This window comes from Carettochelys insculpta, chromosome 6, assembly GCF_033958435.1.
Source record: "Carettochelys insculpta isolate YL-2023 chromosome 6, ASM3395843v1, whole genome shotgun sequence".
Lineage (NCBI taxonomy): Eukaryota > Metazoa > Chordata > Testudines > Carettochelyidae > Carettochelys > Carettochelys insculpta.
The window spans coordinates 102,854,365-102,879,381 of record NC_134142.1 but is presented as its reverse complement, the minus strand read 5'-3'; the positions used below and the strand labels follow the sequence as shown (position 1 = coordinate 102,879,381).

The following is a 25,017-nucleotide window of genomic DNA, read 5'->3' as shown; positions in this document are numbered from 1 at the left end:
GCTGAGATGTTGCCTTAAAATTCTGTTTTTTCAGTCTTTCCATTGGAATCTTACATGTGAAGTAATCTTTCTTCCTCTTCTAGGAGGCAGCGTCAGCACCTAGCCCTTCCACAAATGAGCCAGTCGTAGATGTTGATGACCTGGAGGAGTTTGCTGTGAGACCTGCTCCACAGGGCATTACTGTCAAATGCCGAATCACAAGAGATAAGAAGGGAATGGACCGAGGAATGTACCCTACCTATTACCTCCATTTGGAAAGGGAGGATGGTAAAAAGGTCATAAAATATACCTGAATGACATACCAGTTGTACCTGCATGTAAAACCATGAACAGTGTCTTCAAAATTTTTATATGTCCAGTAGAATGTTAGATTTCCTTGAACTAAGACTTTAGAATTAGGCAGTGCATTGCCACATCATATATAACTTCCTATTCTTTATCCTACTACAGGTTGAACCTCTCTAGTCGAGCACACTCTGGTCCAGCAACATCCGTGGTCTGGCATGATTTTACAGTAAACTCTTTCATCTCCAGCATTCTATCATCCAGAACTCTCAAATAACCGGCATTTTAACCATAAGTAAATTTTAGTTATGTTTTCCATAAGTACAGTATAGTGAAACTAAAAAAAAAATAAACACAGCAAATACAGTGTGGCCGTGGCTATGCTAGCCCCTGCCTTTTGAAAGGGGTATGCTAGTGTGATGGAGTGGGGGGAATGCATGTGTGAGTCAGGCTGGATGTCTGAGGCAAGCAGCAGCTCCCAGTGGCTAAGGATGACCCTGGGGCTACAACTGGCAGGTGACACCTCTGCCTGAACAAAGAGCAGGGAGGAGCTGAGCTGGGTTTTTGAATCGGGGGTGGCAGTTAGAGGCTAGGAAAAGGGAGAGCTGGAAGGCAGCCAGCCTGAGGAGGGGGAAGCTTCACCCCAGAGGGGCACCCCTCGGGGTCTTCTCCCCAGGACAGGTTGGAAGGACTGTCTCTGGCTGCTATGCTGTTGCTTCTGTGAGAAACTGGACATCTGTTGCCTAATAAACCTGCTGTTGTACCTGCTGAGTGAGAGTCACTCCTGCCAGCGGACGGGGTGCAGTGCAGGGGGACCCCTGAACCCCATCACAGCTAGTGAGCCACTTTGGCACATGCTAATGAGGCGCTGCCATGAGTATGCATCCCATCATTAGCATAATGGCAGCCGCACGTGTTTTGAAAGTGCCGCTTTCGAAACGCATGTTGGTCATGTAGTCAAGGCCCTTTGGAAACGCATGTTGGTCATGTAGTCAGGACCCTGAACTTCAAAAGCCCCTTCTTCCCATTTGGTTTTGGGAAGAAGGGGCTTTTGAAATCTGGGGAGTCTTTTTGAAAGGCCCCTGTCCACACAAGCAGCATGTGTTTCGAAAGCGTCACTTTTGAAATGTACATGGCTGCCATTGTGCTAATGAGGCACAGCATATTCATGGCAGCGCACTATTAGCTTCTGCCAAAGTGGCTCATTAGCATAGCCCTTTTGAAAGGCAGGAGCGAGTGTAACCATGGCCCATAAGTTTACAGTGTACAATACTGTTGTTGATAAATAAAGTACTCTGCATGCATTTTTGTTTGTTACTTAATATCTAATCTTGTTTTTCCTTAGTGTTATGCATTGCTAGCTATACCTCTCTATTATCCAGAATATTTGAATGTCCTGCAACCTCCTGGTCCTGGGGCTGCCGGATATGAAAGAGCTTACTATAGTTAGCCAGATGTCTGCTTATAGTGGGTATAGCCAAGTTTCCCATGGCCCTATAGTTTGTTCACAGTCACCACTCCTGGCTCTGTGTTTTGTGCTCTTATTTACCCCTAAATGTCTTCAAAGAGTCCATAAGCAGTGGAAGTGTAGGTAATGTTGCTAAGCGTAAACATGTTTTTTTATGGTAACAGAGAGGTAGCTATATTAGTCTATATTCTAACAAAACAAACCAGCAGTCTTCTAGTTAGTTTCGTTTGTTAGTCTTTAAAGTGCTATATGCTTTTTATTTTTTAACTACTTATTTCCTTGTGCCAACACAGTAAAACTGTATAACAACACTAACACTTTGTTATGTAGAGAGCTGATAAGCTTTGGGCTTATATAAGGTGTATCAGTGCAGTCATGTATTATTAAGCAACGCTGCAAGCATTGTTCCATTTATTCACTTCAATGAAATAAAAATAAAGAGACCCATTCACTACAACATTGACCACTCGTGGTTCAGCAAATTCTCTTGTTCGGCACTGGTCATGTCCTGATGGCGCTAGACTAGAGCGGTTTAACCTATAGTGGGCCTCAAAAGAATCCATGTCGGGCAGCTGAAAATCATTAACAATTGAGACTCCTTGCCTTTGCGACTGAAAGACTCCTATTTTCACTTTCCTTGGAGGAGCCAGTACAAGTTAGAATTAAACATTTAACAAGGCATATCAGGTTTAATTATTCAAACCATAAATAATGGATTGAAGGAAAAATCAGTCACTGTGTGCCTTTCTTGCTTCTACCCATTTTTGCCAAGTCTCAGGTGACCGAGCCTGCTGGTGCTGATAAACCTCAGGAACATTGCCCGTTTATTTGGAGGATGCGGTGTAAAACACTCTTTGGCATTCTAGAATGTGATATTTTATCCATTCCTTAGGTATTTTTATTAGCTGGAAGGAAGCGAAAGAAGAGCAAAACCTCTAATTACCTCATCTCTATAGACCCAACTGACCTTTCTCGAGGCGGAGAGAGCTTCATTGGAAAACTAAGGTAAATGTTGTTTAAACATCCTAAAGAGAAGGGAGGAAAGAATATCTCCCTGTAAATTTGTAAGTTAAAAAAAGGGCTGACTCTTAATTACAGTCTTGGTTATACCATATGACTCTAGGCCTTGGGTAAAATTTCTGTAAGTATCTGCAGAGCAGAGACTTCACTCACCCCAGATGAGGTCTCAGTGCCTCTGGGTACTACATGTAGTACTACTACATGTAGTACCCAGAGGCACTGAGACCTCATCTGGGGTGAGTGAAGTCTCTGCTCCACATATCTAATCCCCATTTTTAGAAGTAAGTGAGGTACATAGGATCCTAAATCTTATTTAAATTTAATAGGGCATGCCTAAAGGCCAGATCTGCAAGGCTGTTTAGGTGCCTACAGATGCAGATGTGCATCTAAAGAGATAAACATCTAAGCCAGGGGTGGGCAATATTTTTGATGGATGGGTCACCCCAAGAATTTGGAAAGTGGTCAAGGGCTGCACTCTTCCATTATATTAATGGAGGAGGTGCAGGGTCTGGGATGGAGTTGGGTGCAGAAGGGAGCTTGAGGTAAGGGATGAAGGTGAGGGTGGGTCTGAGAGGAATTTTGGGTGCAGGAGTGAGTTGTGACTTGGGACAGGGGAAGAGAGGGTGGGGTCTGGGACAGGACAGGGGTTCAGGAGGAGCAGAATAGGGTTTGGGTTATTTGGGCTGGGGATGCAGGTGTCCGGGTGGGGGGAGGTGGACGGTGGCAGAGGATTAGAAGGAAAGAGGGGCTGTGGTTCCAAAAGTAGGCTCTGTTCAGGAGACTTACCTGGGTGACTCCCGGCCAGCAGCCCAGCACAATGGCAAAAAAAGAGCCAAGAGGATTGTGCTGGGGGCAGGGACAGCACATGAACCTTCTCCGTGTCCTCTGGGCTCATAACTGCTGCAAGACAAGCAAGACCCCTCAGCTGCTTTTCTGAGCAGTGTGCACGAGCAGGGGCAGTTAGGGAAGTTGCCTGAGGCTTCCCACTGCATCCATGGGCTGGATCCAGAGGCTTGGTGGGCCAGAGCCAGCCTGCAGGCTGTATTTTGCCTGTCCCTGATCTAAGCACATTACGTGCCTAACTCCCATTGTTTTAAAAACCATTTAAAGTCTGCCCTTAGGCTCTTTTGAAAATTTTACCCCTTTCCTCCTCTACTTTGATAGAAGTCTTAAATTGCATTTATTTACAAGTAGAGGAATTCTTATAGAACCACGTGCTTCTTCCCTGTCCTTGTAATCTCCCCAGTCTGTTATTAATAGACACTTGTTGGGTCTCATTTTTTACATGGATTATAAGTACTTACTGTATGTTTGCACAGTGGCTAGTGCAATGGACTCAGGTTTATGGGTGCTACTATAGGACAGGCACAGCAAAATAATAATTTAATAATATTCTTACTGTATTTTCACACACATTTTTATGATAGAAAGGAAGAAAGGCTGACGTTGACAAAAACTTTAATGTAAACACACAGGTGAAAGTTTCATTATCTGATTTCTATTAGGACTAATGGCTAAAAAATTGGATGCAGTACTAGAATTGGTAAAAATGAGAAAAAAAAAAAAGAGAGAAGTTGAGTCACTGGAAACTTTGCTCTTCAAAGTAGGACCAGCTTCAGGAGAAGATAGTTAGGTGATTACCCAGAGCCCCAACTTCCAGAGGTGCAGATGAGGAGGCACTGCATTTCCCTGACAGTTTTTTGTTGCTTGACCACTCAGAATGTATTGAAACATTTTCAGCCCTGGGTGGCAAAACATTTATTTCCAGACCTTTTTCATATTTGATATGAATAGTTAAATGGATAATGGTGAAATAATCACTGCATAGATTTCTCGTTAAAGATATGTGCTATTGTACGTACACACACACGTTTTAGTTGTTTTTTTAGATTTCTAAGACGATATATCGAAAAATACCTATCTGTTCTTCTAGGTGCCTTTGACAGAACTTAAGAAGACCATTGGACAAATATAGCTACTAACCCAGCAGTTCCCAGTGCAGCCTCATGAGTGTCTTAAGCACCATGCAAGATTCTCAAATTATTTAACTTTCTTTTTATGTATGATATGCATTGAAAGTGGCACTGTAGCTTAGATAGAAGTATACAGCTTCTTTTATATCTGATATATTGCCTCTTGAGCTTGGTAGATTACAAGAATTTTCCCAGCACAGTGCAATAATCGGGTCAGTTACTAAAGCATGTATCTTGTAATATTCTGCCTCCCAAGGGTGCATGCATATTTAGGATTTCAGATGACCACTTAATTTACAGTTAATAGACTATTATGGGTTTTTACCACATGAGACTCTGATTTGGTAAGGGACTAGATAGTTCAGTCTGTATTGTCAACAAAAGTAACTTGTCTTTCTGTTTTTCGATAGATCAAATCTTATGGGGACTAAGTTTACAGTATATGACAATGGACTAAATCCAATGAAAACAACATCAAGCCTAGAAGCAAGTAACCTGCGTCAGGAGCTAGCTGCTATTTGCTATGTAAGTTCTGCTCTTGGGCAAAACCTGCAAGGAATGGGAATCAATTCCCAAAACATTGGGCCTGGTTCTCATCTGACTTACATTGGTGAAAGTTGGCATTTGCTCCCTGTGCAGCTCAGGTTCCCAGTTATAGATTGTCCCTCAAGAAGACCAGGAAACTTAACAGTCAGAAGAGGTAAGAAAGTTATCCACATAGACTCCTCATCTCCAGCCAGATTGCCGTCTGATAGGCCCCCTCCTCTGTACTCAGAAGACCACATAGCCATAGTATTATGGAGATAGAATACTTTCCGCTCCTGTACACATCTTACTGGAGAGTTCTTTCTCAGTGGAGCTGTGGGGACAAGATTGCCACCAGTAAGATAAAATTGGCAATGATGTCACCTATGATTCAGTAGCATTCACAGGGAGCTGGGCAGTTAAGTCTGAAATGGTCCTTCAGGGAGACAAAAGAGCACATACCTCTCTTTGAAGGAACCAGGCAGACTTTTCCTGCCTCTAGCTACAATATGATATGGACCAGCTAGCTTCCCCCCTCAGGCTGTGAGAAATAGTCTGTCTGCAGTGCTGGGCAGTGCACTGAATGACCTGAAGGATTGTCAAAACATGACAGCCAAAACGACGGGCTCCTCCTCTTCCTTGGGCATGACTTAAGGCAACAGCATTTGTGATATTAACAACATGAACATGCCTTGTTTTTTAGAGCATGGGGTTGGTCCTGTCTTCATGCAGATGACACATCTGCCCCACTTATTTACTAACATCTCCTTCACTCTGGTGTAGGACCCTTCATGCCCACCCCCTTAGATTTTCAACACCCAACACCTTTAAAATCATAAATCGCAACATTTGACTTCAGTTTATATTTAGACTTCAGTCTGTGACATACAGGCATTTACATGTCCAGTGAATTATTTTTACTGACTTCTGTATTGTGGCGTTTCCTGTAGCAGAACAACTTTGCTGCTGCTGCAAGTCAGGAGTATGAGCTTCTAAAAAAAAGCAGCTTAAAAAAAGGAGAAATATGCAAATGAGGTAATATCTATCATTCTAAATATGCAAATCAAATCCTTTCATCCTTTGCACCAGCAATTTTGACTTTGCAGGTAAATCTCTCTCTCTCTCCCCCCCTCCCCCACACACAGAGTCAATGGAGTTAGCATCTACATGCATAAAACTAAAGTGAGATCACAATCATATCCATGGTTTGGCGAGTGTGGCTAAAATAGATTAATGAATTTCTTTTGTCATTGTCACCAGATCAATGTGTTTAACACTTTAAAGAAAGAGAGTTTAGTTTGTTTTGACCAAGAATTCCTCTTAAATAGTAAGAAGTAAGGCCACCAAATTTGGTGTACAGCTTCCTCTTATCATAACTTAAAGCAGCATAATGGTATGATTGTGCTAGGAAAATGGGATGTTCCCGGGATGGGATTGCTTCTGATAAACCAAATAGAAAAGACACAAAATCATGAAATCAAATACAGTCCTTGAACTTGACATAACTATGTGAGTGTTAAGACACTGAACCAATATGAACCAGAAAAAAATAATATGAACCTGGAATAGGATTGCTTCTCAATAAACCTTATAGAAAAAAGGTAAAACAGAAATTTTTAAAAATTTACTAAAAATAAATAAAAAATTTTAACAATCTCTTTTTAAAAAATTTAAAATAAATTTAATTTTGTAAAAATAACACTGTATTTTTGAAAAATACAATCATTTAAATAAAGCATGTACATTTTCCTTTTATTTTTTTAAAAATGAGAACTTAGTTGAGTTAAAGACCCAAGTAACACCAGATAAATCTGCTAGTATGTGTGTATATCTCAAATTATGTAATGAAGATTGTTACTTGTTCCACTGATCTTTTACTATGTCAGAAGAAAGTTATTAGATTTTCAAATGTACTGTGATTCTCACCACAGCACATGAGGAGATCTGGATTTGTTTTCATTTGATTAATGACATTACCTATTAAAGTAAAGGTTGTTTTTACTGATTGCAACAAAAGAAACCAGCAGAAATGTAGCACTTTAAAGACTAACAAAATGATTTCATCGGTGATGAGCTTTCGTGGGACAGACCCACTTCTTCAGATCAATTTCATTTCCAATACAGACTGACTTATATAAGTACAGAGGACCAAAACGAAAAAAATTGCAATAAAACTGTCAAATCAAATAAGATAGAAGGAAGGGAGTGAGAGGTGGGGGGATCTTAATTGTCCTTCCTGAGATAATTACGAGCATCAAAGAAAGGGAAGCAGGCTTTGTAATAGTAACAGAGTATCTGATCTGAAGAAGTGGGTCTGTCCCACGAAAGCTCATCACCTAATAAATTATTTTGTTAGTCTTTAAAGTGCGACTGGACTGCTTTTTTGTTTTGATAGGCTTTGAAATGCATCAGGTAGTTGATGTCTCTGTTCGTACCACATGTTAGTGTGTCGAATTTGAATATGTACTCTAACTCAGAAGTCTCACACTCTAATCTATTGTTAAATTTTCTGTGATGGACAGAGATTCTCAGATCTTTAACTGAATGGCCCACTCCATTGAAGTGTTCACTGACAGGCTTATGTGTATGGAGTTTCTTGATGTCTGCTCTGTGTCCATTTATTCTTTGGCGAAGTCTGTCCAATGTACATAGTGGCAGGGCATTGTTGGCCCATAAGAGCATATATAAAGTTGCTGGAATTGCATGAGAATGTGCCTTTGATTTTGTAACTAACATGGTTAGGTCCAGTGATGGTATCCCCAGAATAAATATGTGGCGAAAGTTGGCAGCGGGGTTCATTGCAAGGAAAAGTCCAGGATTCGTATTATTGTGGTGTAGGCTGTAATTGCTGTTGAGAATCTTTCTCAGGTTCGGCGGTTGTCTATAGAAAGGACAGGCCTGTCATCTAGAGCCTTCTGGAGTGTAGCATCCTGATCCAGAATAGTCTGTAGATTTTTAATGATGCATTGCAGGGGTTTGAGTTGGGGGCAATGGGTGATGACAAGTGGTGTTCTGTTGTTGATCTTCTTGGGCCTATCTTGAAGTAGCTGGTTTCTGGGTATTCGTCTGGCCTTGCCAATTTGTTTTTTTCTTCTCCCGGTGGATAATTCAGTTTTATAAATGCTTGGTAGGAGTCTTGTAGTTTTCGGCCTCTGTCATTAGGATCAGTAGCAGATGCGATTGTATCTAAGATCTTGACTGTAAATGATGGAGTGTGTGGTGTGAGCTGGATGGAAGCTGGAGGCATGTAGGTAAGTATAGCAGTCAGTGAGTTTCCAGTAGAGGTTGGTGTCGATGTGGCAATCAGTGATTTGTACTGTGGTATCCAGGAAATGTATTTCTCGTGCGGAATAGTCAAGGCTGAGATTGATGGTAGGATGCAGGTTGTTAAAATCTCTGTGGAATTCTTCCAGAGTCTCTTTACCGTGGGTCCAAATGATAAAAATGTCATCAATTTAGCTAAGGAATCATGTTCCAAGTCAGCCATAAATATGTTAGCATGCTGTGGGGCCATGCGGGTGCCTATAGCAGTGCTGCTAATTTGGAGGTATAAGTTGTCCCCAAATCAGAAATTATTATGGGTGAGAACAAAGTTACATAGGTTAGCCAACAGATTTGCTGTGGTGACATCAGGGATGGTATTCCTGATAGTTTGTAGTCCATCTTCATGTGGAATATCAGTACTGATTGCAGTACACGTGCAATTTAGTAAGGTACCACACAGAGAGCTTTTAGGACAACTTTGTCCTAAAGTGATCTTTTAAATTCTAGCTTTGGATTTCTCTTGAGCAAAAGCTACCCTCTTCAACAGATATTGGATGTCATGTGTGAAAAGCACTACTATGCACACAACTCCCTCTTAGCTCATAGATAAAGTCTCCATCTGAAGAAGGCTGTGCTGGCAGTAGCCAGCATACTGAATCTGACCAGCAGGTCTCGTGTTGAAGCAAATCAAAGACTGGCAGTAACTTCACTGTTAATTGTGAGATGCACACACTGAAATCCCTAATTGCGGAGCTCCGTTCTGTGTTATGTTCAACTGTTATGGCTTGGAACTAAGTTGTCAGCAATCCTTTGTTCTCACTGTTTTCATGATGGTGGCATGGTTGATTAATAAATCTCTAGCAGCACCTAAAGGCCAATTTGAGAATAGCTGTGCTTTTGCAAATGTGTCTGAAATGAGATTTTAGTGTGACACACAGATCTGGCTGTAAGCTTAGCACCAGGATACTTTGCCATGTTCAACACAGCACACAATTTGGTTTTCCCCCAATTCTGGAAGCTGGGCTCTCAGGTTATGTCTACACTTGGGAATAAAGTTGAATATATTCAAGTGTGTTTTATAACACTAGATTTTTTAAAGTTGAAGTTGAGTGTCCAAAACTGCTTACACGGTTGACTCAGTGTGTCCATCCTAAATTGCCTAAGCTTGACTGTGTCAGCAGTGCATTGTGGCATCTATCCCACAGTTCCTGCAGACCCGTTGCTTTTTGGGATTCTGTGGCAGTGTCTTTGGGGAAAAAAGTTACCACAAGTGGTTCTGAGTTTCTAATGTCATCATCCCAGAATACATTTCCCTCACTTCCTGCCTCCTGAGGAAAAGAAATGGAGCGGGGAATTTTTGTGCTGGTTTTACATTGACTGCCACCCACCGTTACAAAGAATAACATGGATTCTGAGACGGATCAATGTTTGATACAGTGTTTTGAGATGACTTCCCACATTGTGATGCAGTATATTCTGAATGTAATGCCCATGGAGTATCAGTGGATTGATGGCAGGGGGCACTGATGGATGTGAAGATCTGGAGAATAGCACCACGGAGTTGATCATAGCTCGGGAGTCACTGCACAGCACGGAGCGCAGGCTCTGGACCTGCAAAACCAGCTCAGATTGTTGGGATCAGATCCTTTTTCAGTCCTGGCTGCAAAACTTTGGCATGCATAAGGCCACTTTCATGGAATTTGTGAAGTGCTATCTCCCAATCTGAAGTGTAGCGATACCAGTTTTGACCGTTGAGAAGCATGTGACAATTGATCTGTGGAAGTTTGCAATGCCAGACAGCTATGGTCAGTGGAAAATCAATTTGGAGTTGGCAAATCTACAGTAGATGCTGTTGTCATCCAAGTAGCCAAGCTGATCAATAAGTTTCTTTTGTGAAAAATAGTGACTCTGGAGAACGTGCAGGACATAGTGGTTGGATTTGCTGCTATGGGCTTCTGCAGCTACGGGGGGGCTATAGATGGAACATACATCCCATCCTGGCACCAGACCACCCGGTCTCAGAGTACATTTACCTCAAGGGGCATTTCTCTATGGTGTTGCAGGCATTGATGGATCACAAAGGTCACTTCACCAACATCAATATGGGGTGGTCAGGAAGGATGAATGATGCATGATCTTTAGGAATTCTGGTCTGTCTAGAAGGCTTCAGAGTAGTACTTTCTTCCTAGATCAGAAAAGGAACACTGGGAGGCATGGAAATGCCAATAGTGATTCTTGGTGACCCCACTTACCCTTGTTCCCTCAGCTCATGAAACCACACACAGGCACTCTGGAGTCCAGTAAGGAGCTCTTCAGCTAAAGGCTTAGCAGGTGCAGCATGGTGGTAGAATGTGCCCTTGGCCATTTAAAAGCCAGTTTCAGGTGCCTTCTGACCTGCTTAGACCTCAGTGAAGAAAACATTACCTTTGTCATTGGGGCCTGCTGTATTCTTCACAACATTTGTGAGATGCAGGGGAGAATTTCATGCCTGCATGGGGGGTAGAAGCAGATCTCCTGGCCAGAAATTATCAGCAACTGAACACAAGGGCTTCTTAAATCAGTACCTTGATTTTAAAGCAGTCTGTGCCAGGGTATAAAAAATCATTAAAAGTCACTGCAGGTGTACATGAGAAACAGGGCAGGGTCCGATCACCCGCTGGCCCAGAGGGTAGTGGGGGCATAAAAATCCAGTCAGGCTATATGAGTTTTGCTCTGCGTTGGGTGGGTCACAGGCAAAAATTCATTAGGGACTCACAAAGCTTCCTCAGAATAATAAAAAGGGATAAGGAAAGATTGTTTATTCTGTCTGGGTGCCATGCTAGCAAATTTGCAAGAATTCTCTGTGGAAGCATGATTCCAGATTACTTACTGGTGGCTTGATGTGGTAAGGTGTCTTATTATGGAGGCAGGAACAAGTATAGTCTCCCCAAAAATCCAGAGGTGCCTAAGACCTTCAGTGAGATGTCCAAACAGGATCAGCAATCCATCACCAAAAATATTAACAAATTGATCTAAGGGAAACAGGTATAGACCCTCCCACTGTAGTCGTCAATTGCGGAAGAACTTTGTATGTGAAAGCTTAGGAGTGATGAGGCACGACCCCCACCCCCACACCCATGTATAATGAGCCAGGAATGAGCCTCAGGGAAAAATTACCAAACAAGGTAAGTGGTGGTACTGTAGCAAAACAATTTGTAGCTAGAGAAAAGTGGAAGGGCACAGATATGCAACAATCTTGTATGATAAGGTGTGGTAAACATGTAAGCAAGGTTAACGAACAAGAAGTAACAGAACCAATAGCAGATCAATAACTGACAGCTAAGGAAATACCGTAAATGGTAATGAGTGACCTAATGGAACTGTATGATGAGTCAGAAAAACTGTATATAACCAGCACAGAAACCAGTGCAATTTGGAACCCACCCATGGGCCATGGCCGGGTGCCTCAGACTTGAAAAAGAACTCCCACTTGTCTGCAGCTGACCAGGGTCCCCAGCTTGCTGAAGGGACATAAGACGCCACTTTCCTATCATGCTTTTTAGTTTAGAGGTTTGTTAAAATTTGTCAGGGAATAAACTGCTTATGTTTAACAACTGTCTTGTCAGCGTGCTTTGTACTCAGGGAACCCAGTGTCAAACCTGAGGTAACTTTTGACTGCAACAGTTGACACAGCAAGCAGGGTTCTTTTAGTATATCTCGCTCAGCATGTGGAAAGAAGGAAAGCAGAAGAGTCAGGGAGAGGATAGGGTAGAAGGCCAAGTTCTGGGCTGGCTGTGCACATCACCCTGGGGTTCATTTGCTCAGCTTTGGTGTGATGTAACACCTGTCATGCAGTTTGAGGGGGAGCCAGCTGAAGGGGTCAGTCCCGCTGGCATCCAAAAGGTGCTGAAGGCATTGGAAGTGCAGAAGTATAAGGGGGTGTGTCAGGCTGGATGGGTAATCCTAAGTGCACTCTGCTGTATATGTGAATAAAAGCAGGGGTCACAGCAGGAAGTGGCACAGTTTAAGGAGGTAACGTAGTCAATAAATCACTGGAAAAGTGCTAACCCTGCAGACAGGGCAGCAAACATTCTAAACAGATAACATTTTCCTCCTTTGAGGCTGCATCTACACACGCCGGCTACTTTGAAGTAGCCAGCACAATGTTGAAGTAGCATGTGTCGCATCTACATGCGCCATGCGCTATTTCAGCGTTGAAATTGAAGTTAGGCAGTGAGATGTCGAAATCGCTATTCTATCCAAAGATGGGAATAGCACCCTACTTCGATATTCAACGTTGAAGTAGGGCGTATGTAGATGATCCGCATCCCCCTACTTTGAAATAGCGGGGTCCTCCAAGGCGGCAATCAGCTGAGGGGTTCAGACGTGCTGTCCAGCCCCTGTGGGACTCTATGATCACTGTGCACGGCAGCCCTTAAAGCACCATGGACCCAGATTTCCTATGGCAGGAGGCTGAGAGCGTGCAGGCAGCAGAACATGCACCTGGCAGCCCTGCATGCCCTCCACAGACCCCGACCCCTCCAACCAGCACCATGGCATCCAGCAAGCCCCCAGAGTGCCCCCAGGGCTCCCCCCCCCCCGAGGGGACCCAGGCACCCCCAGCAGCCAAACGAGGAGCCAAAAAGCGGCGGGGCCTCTCCTGGTCGGAGGCCGAGCTCTGAGACCTGCTGGGGCTCTGGGGTGAGGAGGAGGTGCTCCACGTGATATGAAGCGAGTGGTGGAACGCGGAAGTGTTCTCCCAACTGGCTGAGGGCCTGGCCACCCAGGGTCACTCTGCCCACACTCCGGATCACTTCCATAGCAAGGTGAAGGAGTTGCGGCAGGGTTACACCTGGACCCAGGACTTGGGCAGCTGGTCTGGGGCCACCCCCACCGCTTTCCCCTATTACAGGAAGCTCAGGGCCATCCTGGGCCCCCGGGGCACCTCCTCCCCCCAGGCCACATTGGACACCGCAGCTGAGGAGTCCCAGCAGGCCTCGGAGCCGGAATCCAGCCCGGAGGCCAGCCCTGCACCTCGGAGTCCACCCAAGGAGCCACGCCTCGGGATGGCGGAGAGAAGGGTTCCAGCAGCGAGGAGGGGGGTCACCTCATAGACCTCCCCTCCTGGAGCACCAGCTGGACGTCTGCCCACCAGGGTTCTCCCGACCGTGGCAGTGGATGGTCAGGTACATACCCCACAGGGCTCACACCCCAAGGCCACGGGGTGGGGGCACCAGATGCGACTAGGAGCCCCATACACCCCCAGCAGACCCAACAACAGCATGATCCAGCACAGTTCAGGGCCATCAGTGCCCATCAGCACCCACACCCATGGACAGCACTGTGCCCTAACCCTGGGGGCAGGGGGACCATGCAATGGGGACACCCACCAGGGACACCACACCCACCGACAGGGACAGAGACCCAGCACGCAAGGGGGGATGGGGGGAATGGGACATAGACCAGGGCACAGTACTAACAGCCTTCCCCTCCCTCTCTCCCTCCCTGCAACTGCACCCTCCGAGGCTCCAGGCAGCCAGGCACCCCCCGTGGTCTCCAAGAGCCCTCAGGCACCGCCAGCACCTGGGGACATCTCCAAGGCCAGCAGGACAGGCACGCCACCACCAGGCCCAAGAGATGGCCCCCGTGGACCCACAGCTCCTGGCAGCTCTCTGGCGGCAGGTGGAGGCGGCCGAGGAGAGGCTCCACTTTGACTGGGAGGAGTCCACCCGGCACTGGGTGGTGTGGCAGGAATTCATGGGTGTCTTCTGGGACATAGCCAGGTCGCTCCGGGAGGCTGTCACCCGGCTCCCAGCCCCTGATGCCCTCCCACCGCTTCACCCAATATCCCCCCCACCGCCCCACCTGCCTTGCGCACTGCCCCACCTGCAGCACCGCCTGCCTCGCCACCTGCTGTGCCGCCTGCTGCGCCATCTGCTTTGCTGCCTGCTGCCTCACTTGCCGCAGTGCCTGCCAGCCTCCCAGGACTGGAGCCCACTAGGGCTGAAGACCAGTTGTTGGAGGCATCCCAGCCATACCTGCTGGTCCTCCTGGCCCCCAGCCAGCTATGCTGGGGACCGCAGACAAGGGGGGGCTGCGACCCATACCCGCCAGTTCTACACCCACCCCAGATTGATGGGCCAACAGCCAAGCCATCCGCTGGCCACCCATTTGTATATAGTTGTCCCCCTTGTATATTGGTTCCAGTTTTCGTTGTGCGCATGACAGTTTACCAGTTTTCAATAATCCAGTTTTATTTTCCAAAGAACCTGAGACGTGTGCTTGTTGGGGGGATGGTGTGCGGTCCCCAACTTGGATGACCCTCTGGAGCAGCCTGGCATTGAGCACACGCACCACCTGTGGGGAGGGAACACAAGTGCCCATGAGGGTGTGCAGGGTGCCCCAGGCACCCTCCGCAGCACCCCTCCCTTCCCAGCCCCTCACCTGGCCCCTTCCCTTTCTGGCAACCCTCCCTCCCCAGCCCCACACCAGGCCTCCTCCATGGTCCCACCCCCAATGGGTGCATACCCAGGCCCCCTTACCTCCATGACAACAGCCCCGACCGTGGCCTGTCTCACTCCAAACTGGTGGCCCATGGAGCGGTAGCTAGCTGCAGTGGCCAGCTTCCAGATGGCTATTGCAAACCTCTTCTCAATGGGGAGGCCGCGTGGCATCTGTGTGTCCTGGTGCCTCAGTCGGGGGGTGAGCCGCTGGCAGAGCTCCAGGAAGGTCTGCCAGCGCATACGGAAGTTCCGCAGCCACATGTCGTCCCCACACTCCCTCATGACCAGCTGCTCCCACCACTCAGAGGTGGTGGGGTAGCTCCAGAGTTGGCGGAGCATTTGGCAGGGGAGGAGCAGGGGAGCCCGTTGATCAGGGGCGTCCCCATCTGCCCCCTGGGAGGGTCCCCCTGCCAGGTGCTGCTGGGCGACCTCCCGTGCATCACCTAGCAGGGCACTTGCTCCCTGGGTGACTACCTAGAAGGCTTCCAGGTGCTGCTGCTGCTGGGTGTCCATAGCTGCTGTGCGTCCATCTGCAAGAGTGTGGCTAGCGCTCTGCAGACCTCGTGCTGTGCAGACTGGGGGTGTCTGGGAGGAGCCCTTTAAAGGAGCAGCTTGCTGTTGCCCCAGAACGGCTAGTCCAGCCTGTGACCCTGTCCGCGGGCTTTACTGGCCCCTTATTTTGATGGGGAGCGCTTGTCTGTGTGGACGCGCCGCATTTCCTTCCAGGGCGACTCCTTTCGACATTCCCTGTCGCTACTTTGTCATTGAATGTCGACAGCAGCAGCCCCGGAGTATGTGTGGACGATAAATGTCAAAGTAGCCTATTTCCATGTTGTTACTTTGAAATAGGCTACTTCAATGTAGTGTTCTAGTGTAGACGTAGCTTAACTGATTGAAAAGAGGTGTTAAGAACTTGCAAGGAAGAGGAAGAAAAATGTGTGTCATCCCCTGTTGCCAAGCAACAGAGTGCCTTTTTTGGTTATGCTGGCACAAATGAGATAGATACAGACATCGTAGCCTTAACAAAGCTGCAGGACAGTACATGGGGGTCATATGGAATGATTCAGGTAAACCCTCCTCCACTGACCTGTGGGTAATGGCACCACAATTGTCACCTTAAGATAATAACCAGGTTTTGGAAAAATATCTGCCAAAACCTAGATCAATTCCTGTTAAAATGGGAAGCATACTTGGTGAAAGAGTCAGTCAGCCTCCTCACAGTTACCACCCTAACTTACTCCTGAAGGCTCCCACATTAACAGACTATTAAAAATATATAGCATACTGTCCAGGCGAAAGGGGATGTCTTTAAAGAATTGTTTTAAAAGGGGGAATACAGCAACAAAGTGTTTGCAAATAAATCAAGGACACCTCAACCCAGAGGATTAACAGACAGGCTCTTAATTTTTTTTTAATTATCTGTTTCTGTTGTCAAAGAAAAGATTCCCATTGACTTCAGTGGTTGTTGGCAGCCTCTAAATCACTTTCACAGCAAGGTAGATAGTATATCTTAGTGTGTTTTGATGTAGCAGAATTTTGGTCTTGTGTGTGATTCAACAGTTCATACTGGCACTGGTGCATGCATGTACTGCATCTAGGAAGGGAATGAAACCAAGGAAAGACAGTACATACCATGGATCCAGTTTTTGTGTTTCCTTTACAGTGGTTTGAATGGAAGCAGCTGTGTGTAGATAATAATCTAAATGTGCACTGTGGTTCAGAAGCCTGAGTATGGAAAAGTTCTACATGGTGTTTATAAAAAAAAAACCCATACATCACCATTATATGATCCCCAGGAACAGCCCAATGATCCGGTAAATGACAGCAGATCCATCACTTAAACATGCTGGAGCAGTTTGTCAACTGATTTAACTCACTGTAGCTCCAATAAAGTGAATGTAGCTACTCCATTTACAGGCACAGAGGATCTGGTTCACAGATCCTATTTTTGAGCTCCTTTGCACCTGTGTGAATCAGGACTGTTTTACAGTAAATAAAGTTACACTGGGGTCTGATCAGATTTTTGTCCATTCTCCCAAATAGTGCTAGCCATAGCTTGGAAATAAAAATATATTTATAACAAAAATATTGGGTGCAAAAGTGGAGATACGGAAAATTGGCTTTATTTGAATGATATTTTGGGAAATTTTGAGCTTAATTTAAGTTCATTTTGCTTCCTGCCTTGGTTTATTTCTGTATTCCATGTTTATGCAGAACTGAATTTTAATGTTGCAGTTTGATGTTGGCAAAATGATGACATCCATTGATAGATGCTTTCAGAAAGCCTTATCGTGATTTACTCATCAACGGTATAATTTGCAGTGTGAAATCAGTACTTTTCTTCCTTCAGTTCCCTTTTCCTTTAGCAAAAGCATTCATTTTAGTTTTTACTAGAAAGTCGGAAGAGTACGTTACTGAAGTTTCAGGGGGTTAATGTATTCTTGTGAGTATGGGCTACAAGCCTTTGTTTTTTAACTGCAGCTTTCACAGTCTCCAGTCACATTGGTGTCTCAACAGCTGGCATGTAAAACAACAGCCTCTTGAAAAGAATTTCTCAAGACACTGAATGGAAAACCAATATTTTCAATAGCTAGTGCAGGGTCAGCATAGGCATGAGTCACTTCACAAAAGTTGGCTTTTCCTATATTATCTAAGCACTCTATAGCTTGCAGATGCTGTTGACATATGTATTCTTTTGGGTCTTGCTATTTTACAGGCATCAAATAGAAATTCCCAGCTGAAATGATAACCTCTTTGTACTTTGTCATAGACTTTTATATTTTGTAAAATTGGCAGAAAACTTTCAGTTACTGTCCTGGAGACACAGAAGTCCAGTTGTGTATTCTGTGCCCAGTGGGAATTATCCAGCAAGGCTGAAAATCCTTTGCAGGGCTGGTAAAATGGTATGGATAAGCTCCCTGGAATGTTTGTGAAATAACTGGAGTGATTTCTGAGATTTGGAGTATGCTAAGGGCTTCATCTACATATGGGAATTTTAGGCCTGGATTTTCAAAAGTGACTATGCATGTGTGATGCCTTAATTTTTGGGTGCCCAACTTGAGGTGTCATAAAAGGGTCTGGTTTGCAGGTGGACCATGCTCAGCACTTCATGAAAAATCAAGCCCTTTCCAGGTGTTTTCCAGTTGTGTGCCTAAAAATGAGGCATATACAATCCTGGGTCACTTGAAAATACCCACTACTTAAGCTGCACCTGTTCTAGTGTAGACAAGACTCTTGATATCTACTGATGTCTCGCTTGGGTAGCTGGTAACTTTTGGTAAAGCTTGCAGTGATTTTGGTGGGCACAGAGATAAGCCACCATGGAGTGATTGGAGAATCCCGCCTTTACAGTTTCTTACCCCATGAAGAAAGGAGGAGTGGGGAGGATCATAGCCCTAAATACCTGAGGATAAGTAGGAACTGAAAAGAGGCATCAGAATACTGGTCTGTTTTGAATTTGGCACTTATCTTTTGAGAGACATTCAGATCTGACAGTGGTGGGTACCATTAAAACCTGATTAGGTGGAGAGCAAAGTTGCATTTAATACAAAATGCAATATTTTCATGGACATGCCTCTGTACCACTTTTTTTTCTCTCTACTGGTGCTGTCTCTGAAACTAAGTAAATCTGCCTTCGTGATGCCATGTGTGTTTGTTTTTCCATTCTCATCTCCAAGCCTAACATAGCTGAAGACTTTAGAAATCAAGCCATACTAACAGATGCTGACTTTGGCAGCTCCTCTTCTTTTGCTTTTGTACTGGCTGTGAAATGGAAGGAAGCTAAGGTCTGTTTTTCTCTCTCCCTTTCTTTCTGTCCCTTAAAATGTGTGTGAACATTTAGTGGTTGTAACTGCAATTTATTGTAATAACTACTGATTCCCAGGCATTCTGGTTATTTCATATCTGTTTTGTAGTGATTGATTTTTGCCTGCATTAATGTAGCTGGCAGCCTGTCCTAGATACTTTGTCACGGGAGGCTTTGTGGAAGACTATTTTAATTCCATTTTTCTTATTTTCAGAACTTCTAAGACAGAGTTTGTCAGTGTTGATGAATGCAAGTGCTTCAGATAGTTTTTGTGTGAACTAATACTCGGGTGATGACACAGCTTTATCCTGTATGGTAAAGAAGTTAAATTCCATAATTAAAATAATCAGAATTAAATACTTTTCTTAAAAAAAATTACAGGAAACAAATGTCTTGGGATTTAAAGGACCTCGCAAAATGAGTGTGGTCATTCCAGGAATGAATATGGACCATGAAAGAGTTTCTATCCGACCACGTAATGTAAGTCACAATGTCTCTCAACAATTAAAATGAATTCAAGATGCCCTCTTTTATTCAGATCGGTTATGTTTCTGCTCCTGAAAGACTGGAGGCTGGAGCGTCGGTCTGTGTTTGTGCAGCACCTAGCACTCGTCTGTGATGGTTGTTTTTACCAGTGCCTTTCTGTTTAAAGTAAAAAAAAAAAAAAATGAAACAGGGAGAGAGAGGAGCCAGTTTATTTGTATTGTGACATAGGAATTAATGGTGACAATTAGAGAGAGACAGCAGAAGTTGTTAAGCCTCTTTTCCCTCAGAGTAGTAACCTGAAGTTTTTATGTGTGATGTATTCAGGAGCATGAAACACTTCTTGCAAGGTGGCAAAACAAAAACATAGAGAGCATCATTGAGCTGCATAACAAAACTCCGGTCTGGAATGATGACACCCAGTCCTATGTTTTAAATTTCCACGGTCGAGTCACACAGGCCTCCGTGAAAAACTTCCAAATTATTCACGATAATGATCGTAAGTATAGATCACCTAGCTGAACTGATCAAAACCAATGCTTGTTTTGTACATACTCGGACACTGGTTCTATCCTGACACGTGTTCAGATCACGTTTTATACTGACTGGGACAGACTGCTGTGCTCACTGAAATACGGTGTAGGGATAAAAGTTGCTTTATGCCACCTTCCTCTCCTCTGGATTCCAGGCTGCTATGGAGGCTGAGTAGAGCCCCTGTGTAAACTAAAGCAGCACTGCAGGCTGTGCTAATTTACAGCAGCCTCCTTGGGACTATCTGTGTGTAACCCCGACAGCCCTGAGATCACGTAGTAGGGAGAGTGAAGTCTCTGCTCTACAGACTTGACTGAGAGACAGATGGCTTTTAGCTCATGTGTGGTAGAGCACAGGGCTTTAGCCCCTGAGGTCGCAGGTCAATTCCCTCCTGCTGACGACGTGGGTCTATCGGCCTTGCATATGGACCAGGCAGCAGCTCAGGATATACTGTAGCACTCAGCATGGTGCTATTCCGGGTGCTGCCTCAATACAGTCTTATACATAGGAGCCTGCATTAGTCCTTTGCTTGGGAAATTGTACCACAACCATTTGTGGCTCTTTTCTGTCCCCTTTGTATCCTCAGTGTGGAGTGTAGGGGCTGCAGCATACGCGGGGGCAGGGAGCAAAATGTGCTCCATTAGGCACTCACTTTTCATAGGTTTGAATGACACGAGGAGGATGCAGATGCAGCCGACCTGTGTCTTGTCTAGGAGAGTGAGGGGAGTTGAAGGTGTGGTAAGATCAATATTGTGAAGATCATGCGTGGGACCTGGCAGTACCAGTCTCTGAGAACTATATGGTGCTTGAAACATTTGAGCAAGTATCTGGCAGGGCTTCTAAAGCGAAACAGTTACAGCCGTCACCACAGTGCTGTCACTGCCTGTTGATTTAGGCCAGGAGTGACACTGAGATGCACACCACACATCTACCTTTGCAGAGTTTCAAGTGTCTCCATTCACAGTAGCACAGTGTTTCTCAATGCCTGGCACGCGCACGGTTAGGGGTCTCTGAGAAGAGTCTGGGGGGGTAGACGCTCTGAGCTGTATGCGGCTCTTTGAGCAATAAAAGGCTCAAGAGTGCTATGCACCACTCTACTTATACGTCCTGCCCCAGTGTTTGGAGGGAGAAGCGTGTGGCAGCCTCGATGGTGGCGATGGCAGTGGTGGCTCTGGTGAGTCGCCAGCAATGAGTTACAGTGGAGGGAGGGGGGTGCCTGGCTCTAGAGGAGAGGGGATTGTGTTAACGAGTGGGGTGGGGAGTTCTGGGACTGCCTGACTCTGGAAGAGGGGAGAGGGATTGAGTTAAAGTGGGGAGCTGGGGGTGCCTGGCTCTGGACTATTGTGCTTGTTATCTGAAGTAGGTAATAAAATTTCTACTTGTACAATTTTAGTTTAGTATTTATAATTACAACTGAAAGGGTTTAAAATGGAGAATTCCTTGTGAAAACAAAGAATAAAACTGCAGGTTTGAAAGAGGGTACTACACAGGAAATGCTATCAGAAACATTGATTTAATTGTGGCCCCTCAGTAGTTTGAACACAGGGCTGACCATTTGATTTCATCCAAACAAGCTCAAATTTTGCATTAAATTAATTATAATTTTTCTTGCAATTTCATTGATCACTATTATTGGTGTTTGCATAAAAAATATATATGTATGAATAAAAATTGGACTTGTTTTATGTTTGTGTAATTTTTTTTATTTATCCTTTTTGCACAATCGTAAGTACAATGGCAAGTTTCTTGCCTAGAGGCAATGTCTTCCAACCAGCCAGTACAATTAAGTTGCTTAAACAAATGTATTGCAATGGTATAAAAAAATTTTCATGCTTGAAAATTGTAGGTATTGGTTGTACTTACAATTTTTCTTTTTGGTTTCAGAAAAAGGGGTACTTTATTTAAAAAAAAAAAAAAAAAAAAAAAAAAAAAAAAGGTTGAGAACCACTGCAGTAGCAGAAGGGCAGCACAGTTACATCCTCCTTACTCTCTCTCACGTTCCTTCTCCCAATCTTTTTTGCTTGGCTGCCTCATCTTGCTTCTCTTGTAGTCAGGCCTGTTGACTGGGAGGGGTGTGTCAAGTGGGGAGGTGCCCCTGGGTCTGGTGATTCAAAAGAGCACAGAGCTCCCAGCTGCCACCACTGCTCTTGCAGCAGCAGTGACCAAAACCCCAGGCTGTTTAAATCACCACTAGTCTTGTGTAGTATGCTCTGAGCAGCACTCAGGGTTGCCTAGAAGGCATGAGATGCTCTGGGTACTGAAGAGTGTCTGGGGGTGTGTCTAGTCCTAGGCCCACCCCTTCCATTTCAGTTCCGGCCCCTTCCAGGGCATGAAGCTGACCCCTCTCCCACATTGCCCAGGGGCCTAAAAAGCCGGTGTGCCCCACTGGTTGAAGTCAGTGAGAGTAGAATTAGATCATGTCTGGTATGAATGAAATTCTCCCCTGTGCAGAGGGTCTTGTGCAGCCATTCCACACAGAAGTGAATTCCATGCTTATGAATGATAGGGACTAACAGCCTGCCTTTTTGAAAAAACCCTTTGGTTACTGAGCTAAAAATTTGAAAGAAAACACACATAAGGCCTTTATTCCTGCAATCTATCCTCATTCAAATTTTCCTCACGTGAATAGTCTCACTGAAGTCATGACTGCTGGTATGAGTTACAGCATTCAATCAATCAGTCATGGGGGTTTTGGAGCAGTGGGTTGCTTTTGAATGTACGCTTATTCAATAAGGCTGTAGTAAAAATAACACTTTGTTTCTTCTATGACTTCTATTACAGCTGACTATATAGTGATGCAGTTTGGCCGTGTAGCTGAGGATGTATTCACCATGGACTACAACTACCCAATGTGTGCGTTACAAGCCTTTGCTATTGCTCTTTCCAGTTTTGACAGCAAATTGGCTTGTGAGTAAACAGGAGCGGCAGAATCTCCACACAGCTGTGCAGTATGCCACATGGGAAAACAACATGATTCCAAATACTCACTGATATCATTTATGGTTCATACAAAACAGGGCAGGTAAAATTCATTTTTGGAAGAACCCTCATATTGCTGGGGGGGAAACAATGGGAATTTCTTAAACATTCAGGACATACAGGAAATATTGTTTTATCTGTTATACATTTTTCTGGAAGTGGCATCAAATTTCTGTAAATAAAAGTCCTGTCTGATATTCTTAGCTATGTTATGGAGACAGGGCATGATGCACGTACCTTGTCTCAAGGTACACACCATTCCTAGCAGTGTGTCTTTTCTAAATCCATGAAAGCTGAGTATCTCAAAGAAAGTCTGTTTTTATGTTAAGAAGTATCCAGAGGCTGTAATACCTCAAGATTGTGTTGAATACTTCGAACTTTCACTTAACATGGAAGAAAAGATCACCCCAGAAGATGCACTTTTTGAACATACAAGGATCTCGTGTAATATGAAACCAAGTCTGAGGGTGGAAGGGCTACGTTGGACTGAACTCGATTTGTTGCTATTATTTATGTGGAGGTGCAGGGTGAATTTTATTTGCAGTAGGAGTTAAAAGGAGAAGTAGGAAGCACAAAATAATGTTGCACAAGTCACTTGAATTCTAAGGTGTCTTTTTTTATGTTTTAACATCTATTTGCTTTTAAGTTCTATTTCAAATTAAAACCTATTGTAATTCTAGAAGGCAGGAGGTGGGGGACCTGAATACAAGCAGTTCTGTGTGCTGGGTCTTGGAGACTGTATCCTTATAGGTCACACTAGCAATTCCAATACATGTATTGTGTCAAGTGATATAAATATTTGGATGAGGATCTCCTCACAGAACTGCATCATTATTTTAAGCCAGTTGTGTGAATGGCTGAGCAAAATAGTAGAGATAGTATGTTAAATTAGTCTGGCCTTTTGTGACTTGAATTTTTGTTATTGAGTTTTGTCAACTCTACAGTATCAAACAGTTTTCATATTTATTTCCTCTTTGTAAAAGTACATAATATCTATTGAAATCTATTTTACATTATAATGAAAAGTACCAGCTACTGAGCTAAATTTTTCTAGGCAATTATAGCATACCCTACAGGGAAATTAGGTTCATTCAAGACACACAAATAGCTTAACGTCACATTTTCTTTTGTTTCATCTTTTCTGAGAGGTCTGGGAGTATAAAGAAATAATTCAAAATACAAGATCACCACTCATCTTTCTTGCATTGTAAACATCTCAGAAGTCATCAATGAAAGACTTTAACTGTGAGCAATGCATAAAAAACCCTGTTGAAAAATAATAGAGATCCTGAGGCTGGTTTCTATTTTTCCACACAGTAATATTACCCAAATTGACGCATAACAATTTATCAGAAGAGCATAAAATATGGGAGTAACATTTTAAATGGTTTATTAAAATCCCCTTTTTTATTCTTAAGAAGATATCTTCATTACATAACCAAAGATTATATGAGAAAATGAAATCAGATCTGTTTGTCTCATGGCTTCTGGTCCCTGAGTGACTGTAGGGGACAGGACCGGTTGTGCCATTTGAACTGTACAATTTCAACTAATAAGAGAAATATGGTCTACTCTGTAAGTAGAGACAAAGAAATTTCAGTGGACAAATGTGCTTGCAGTTGGATTGTTGTTGCTTGATTTACAGCTTTATGTGAAAGACTCTTTTCAAGGGAATAAACCCATTGCAAGTCCCATTGAAGTCAATGGAGAGAAGCCTGGTGGCTTTGACTGGGGGATGGTCTGTTCACTTCTGACCCAATCTATCCAATATGTTCTGAACAATGGCAGAGAATGTCCTTTATCTTCAGCCTTTTCACAAAAGAAGTATTTTCTTCCTGCAGTATAAAACCAGAACGATCTCCTGATCTGAGAATAATGAGCAGTGAGTTCCTACAATGAATGATAAAAATGGCAATCAACCATGAGTTGTGTTTTTCATTAATTACCGCTTTGCTACAAGACCCCCAGCAAATAGGTGTGATCTCCTCTCTGTCAGCTGACTAGTTCTTCACCACACCTGACTCACTCTCTGCCCCTTTCCAGTATCTGATTTCGATTTTTAACAAAGAAATGGCAGATTAATGTTTTAAAGTTTTTCTCTTTTCTCCCCAAAGCTTTTATTCTTGCTATTTTGTTAAGCCTGCAGATTCTTTCTAAACAAAGCACAATATATGGGATTGTGTAAGTCCCAAGAAAGTAGCT

At 44.1% G+C, this 25,017-nt stretch overlaps 2 protein-coding genes across 6 annotated transcripts in view; one reads left to right on the top strand and one right to left on the bottom strand.

The window, feature by feature from the left end:
• The window catches only part of TUB (TUB bipartite transcription factor), a 109,127-nt gene extending 86,363 nt beyond the window's left edge, over window positions 1–22,764 (top strand). For 3 of the 5 annotated variants that reach the window (XM_074997704.1, XM_074997701.1, XM_074997700.1), the window contains 6 exons: window positions 84–275; window positions 2,646–2,758; window positions 5,157–5,271; window positions 19,204–19,302; window positions 19,633–19,804; window positions 22,618–22,764. In XM_074997704.1, coding sequence (XP_074853805.1) covers window positions 84–275; window positions 2,646–2,758; window positions 5,157–5,271; window positions 19,204–19,302; window positions 19,633–19,804; window positions 22,618–22,751 — 825 coding nt within the window. In that variant the 3' untranslated portion in view covers window positions 22,752–22,764. The remainder of the gene's footprint in view (window positions 1–83; window positions 276–2,645; window positions 2,759–5,156; window positions 5,272–19,203; window positions 19,303–19,632; window positions 19,805–22,617) is intronic. The other 2 variants (XM_074997702.1, XM_074997705.1) reach the window with 2 other exon arrangements.
• A 156-nt stretch (window positions 22,765–22,920) lies between these two features.
• Window positions 22,921–25,017, bottom strand: part of RIC3 (RIC3 acetylcholine receptor chaperone) — a 48,684-nt gene continuing 46,587 nt past the window's right edge. Inside the window, exon 8 of the mRNA XM_074997706.1 lies at window positions 22,921–24,705. The gene's annotated coding sequence lies outside the window, so the exon portion shown is untranslated. The remainder of the gene's footprint in view (window positions 24,706–25,017) is intronic.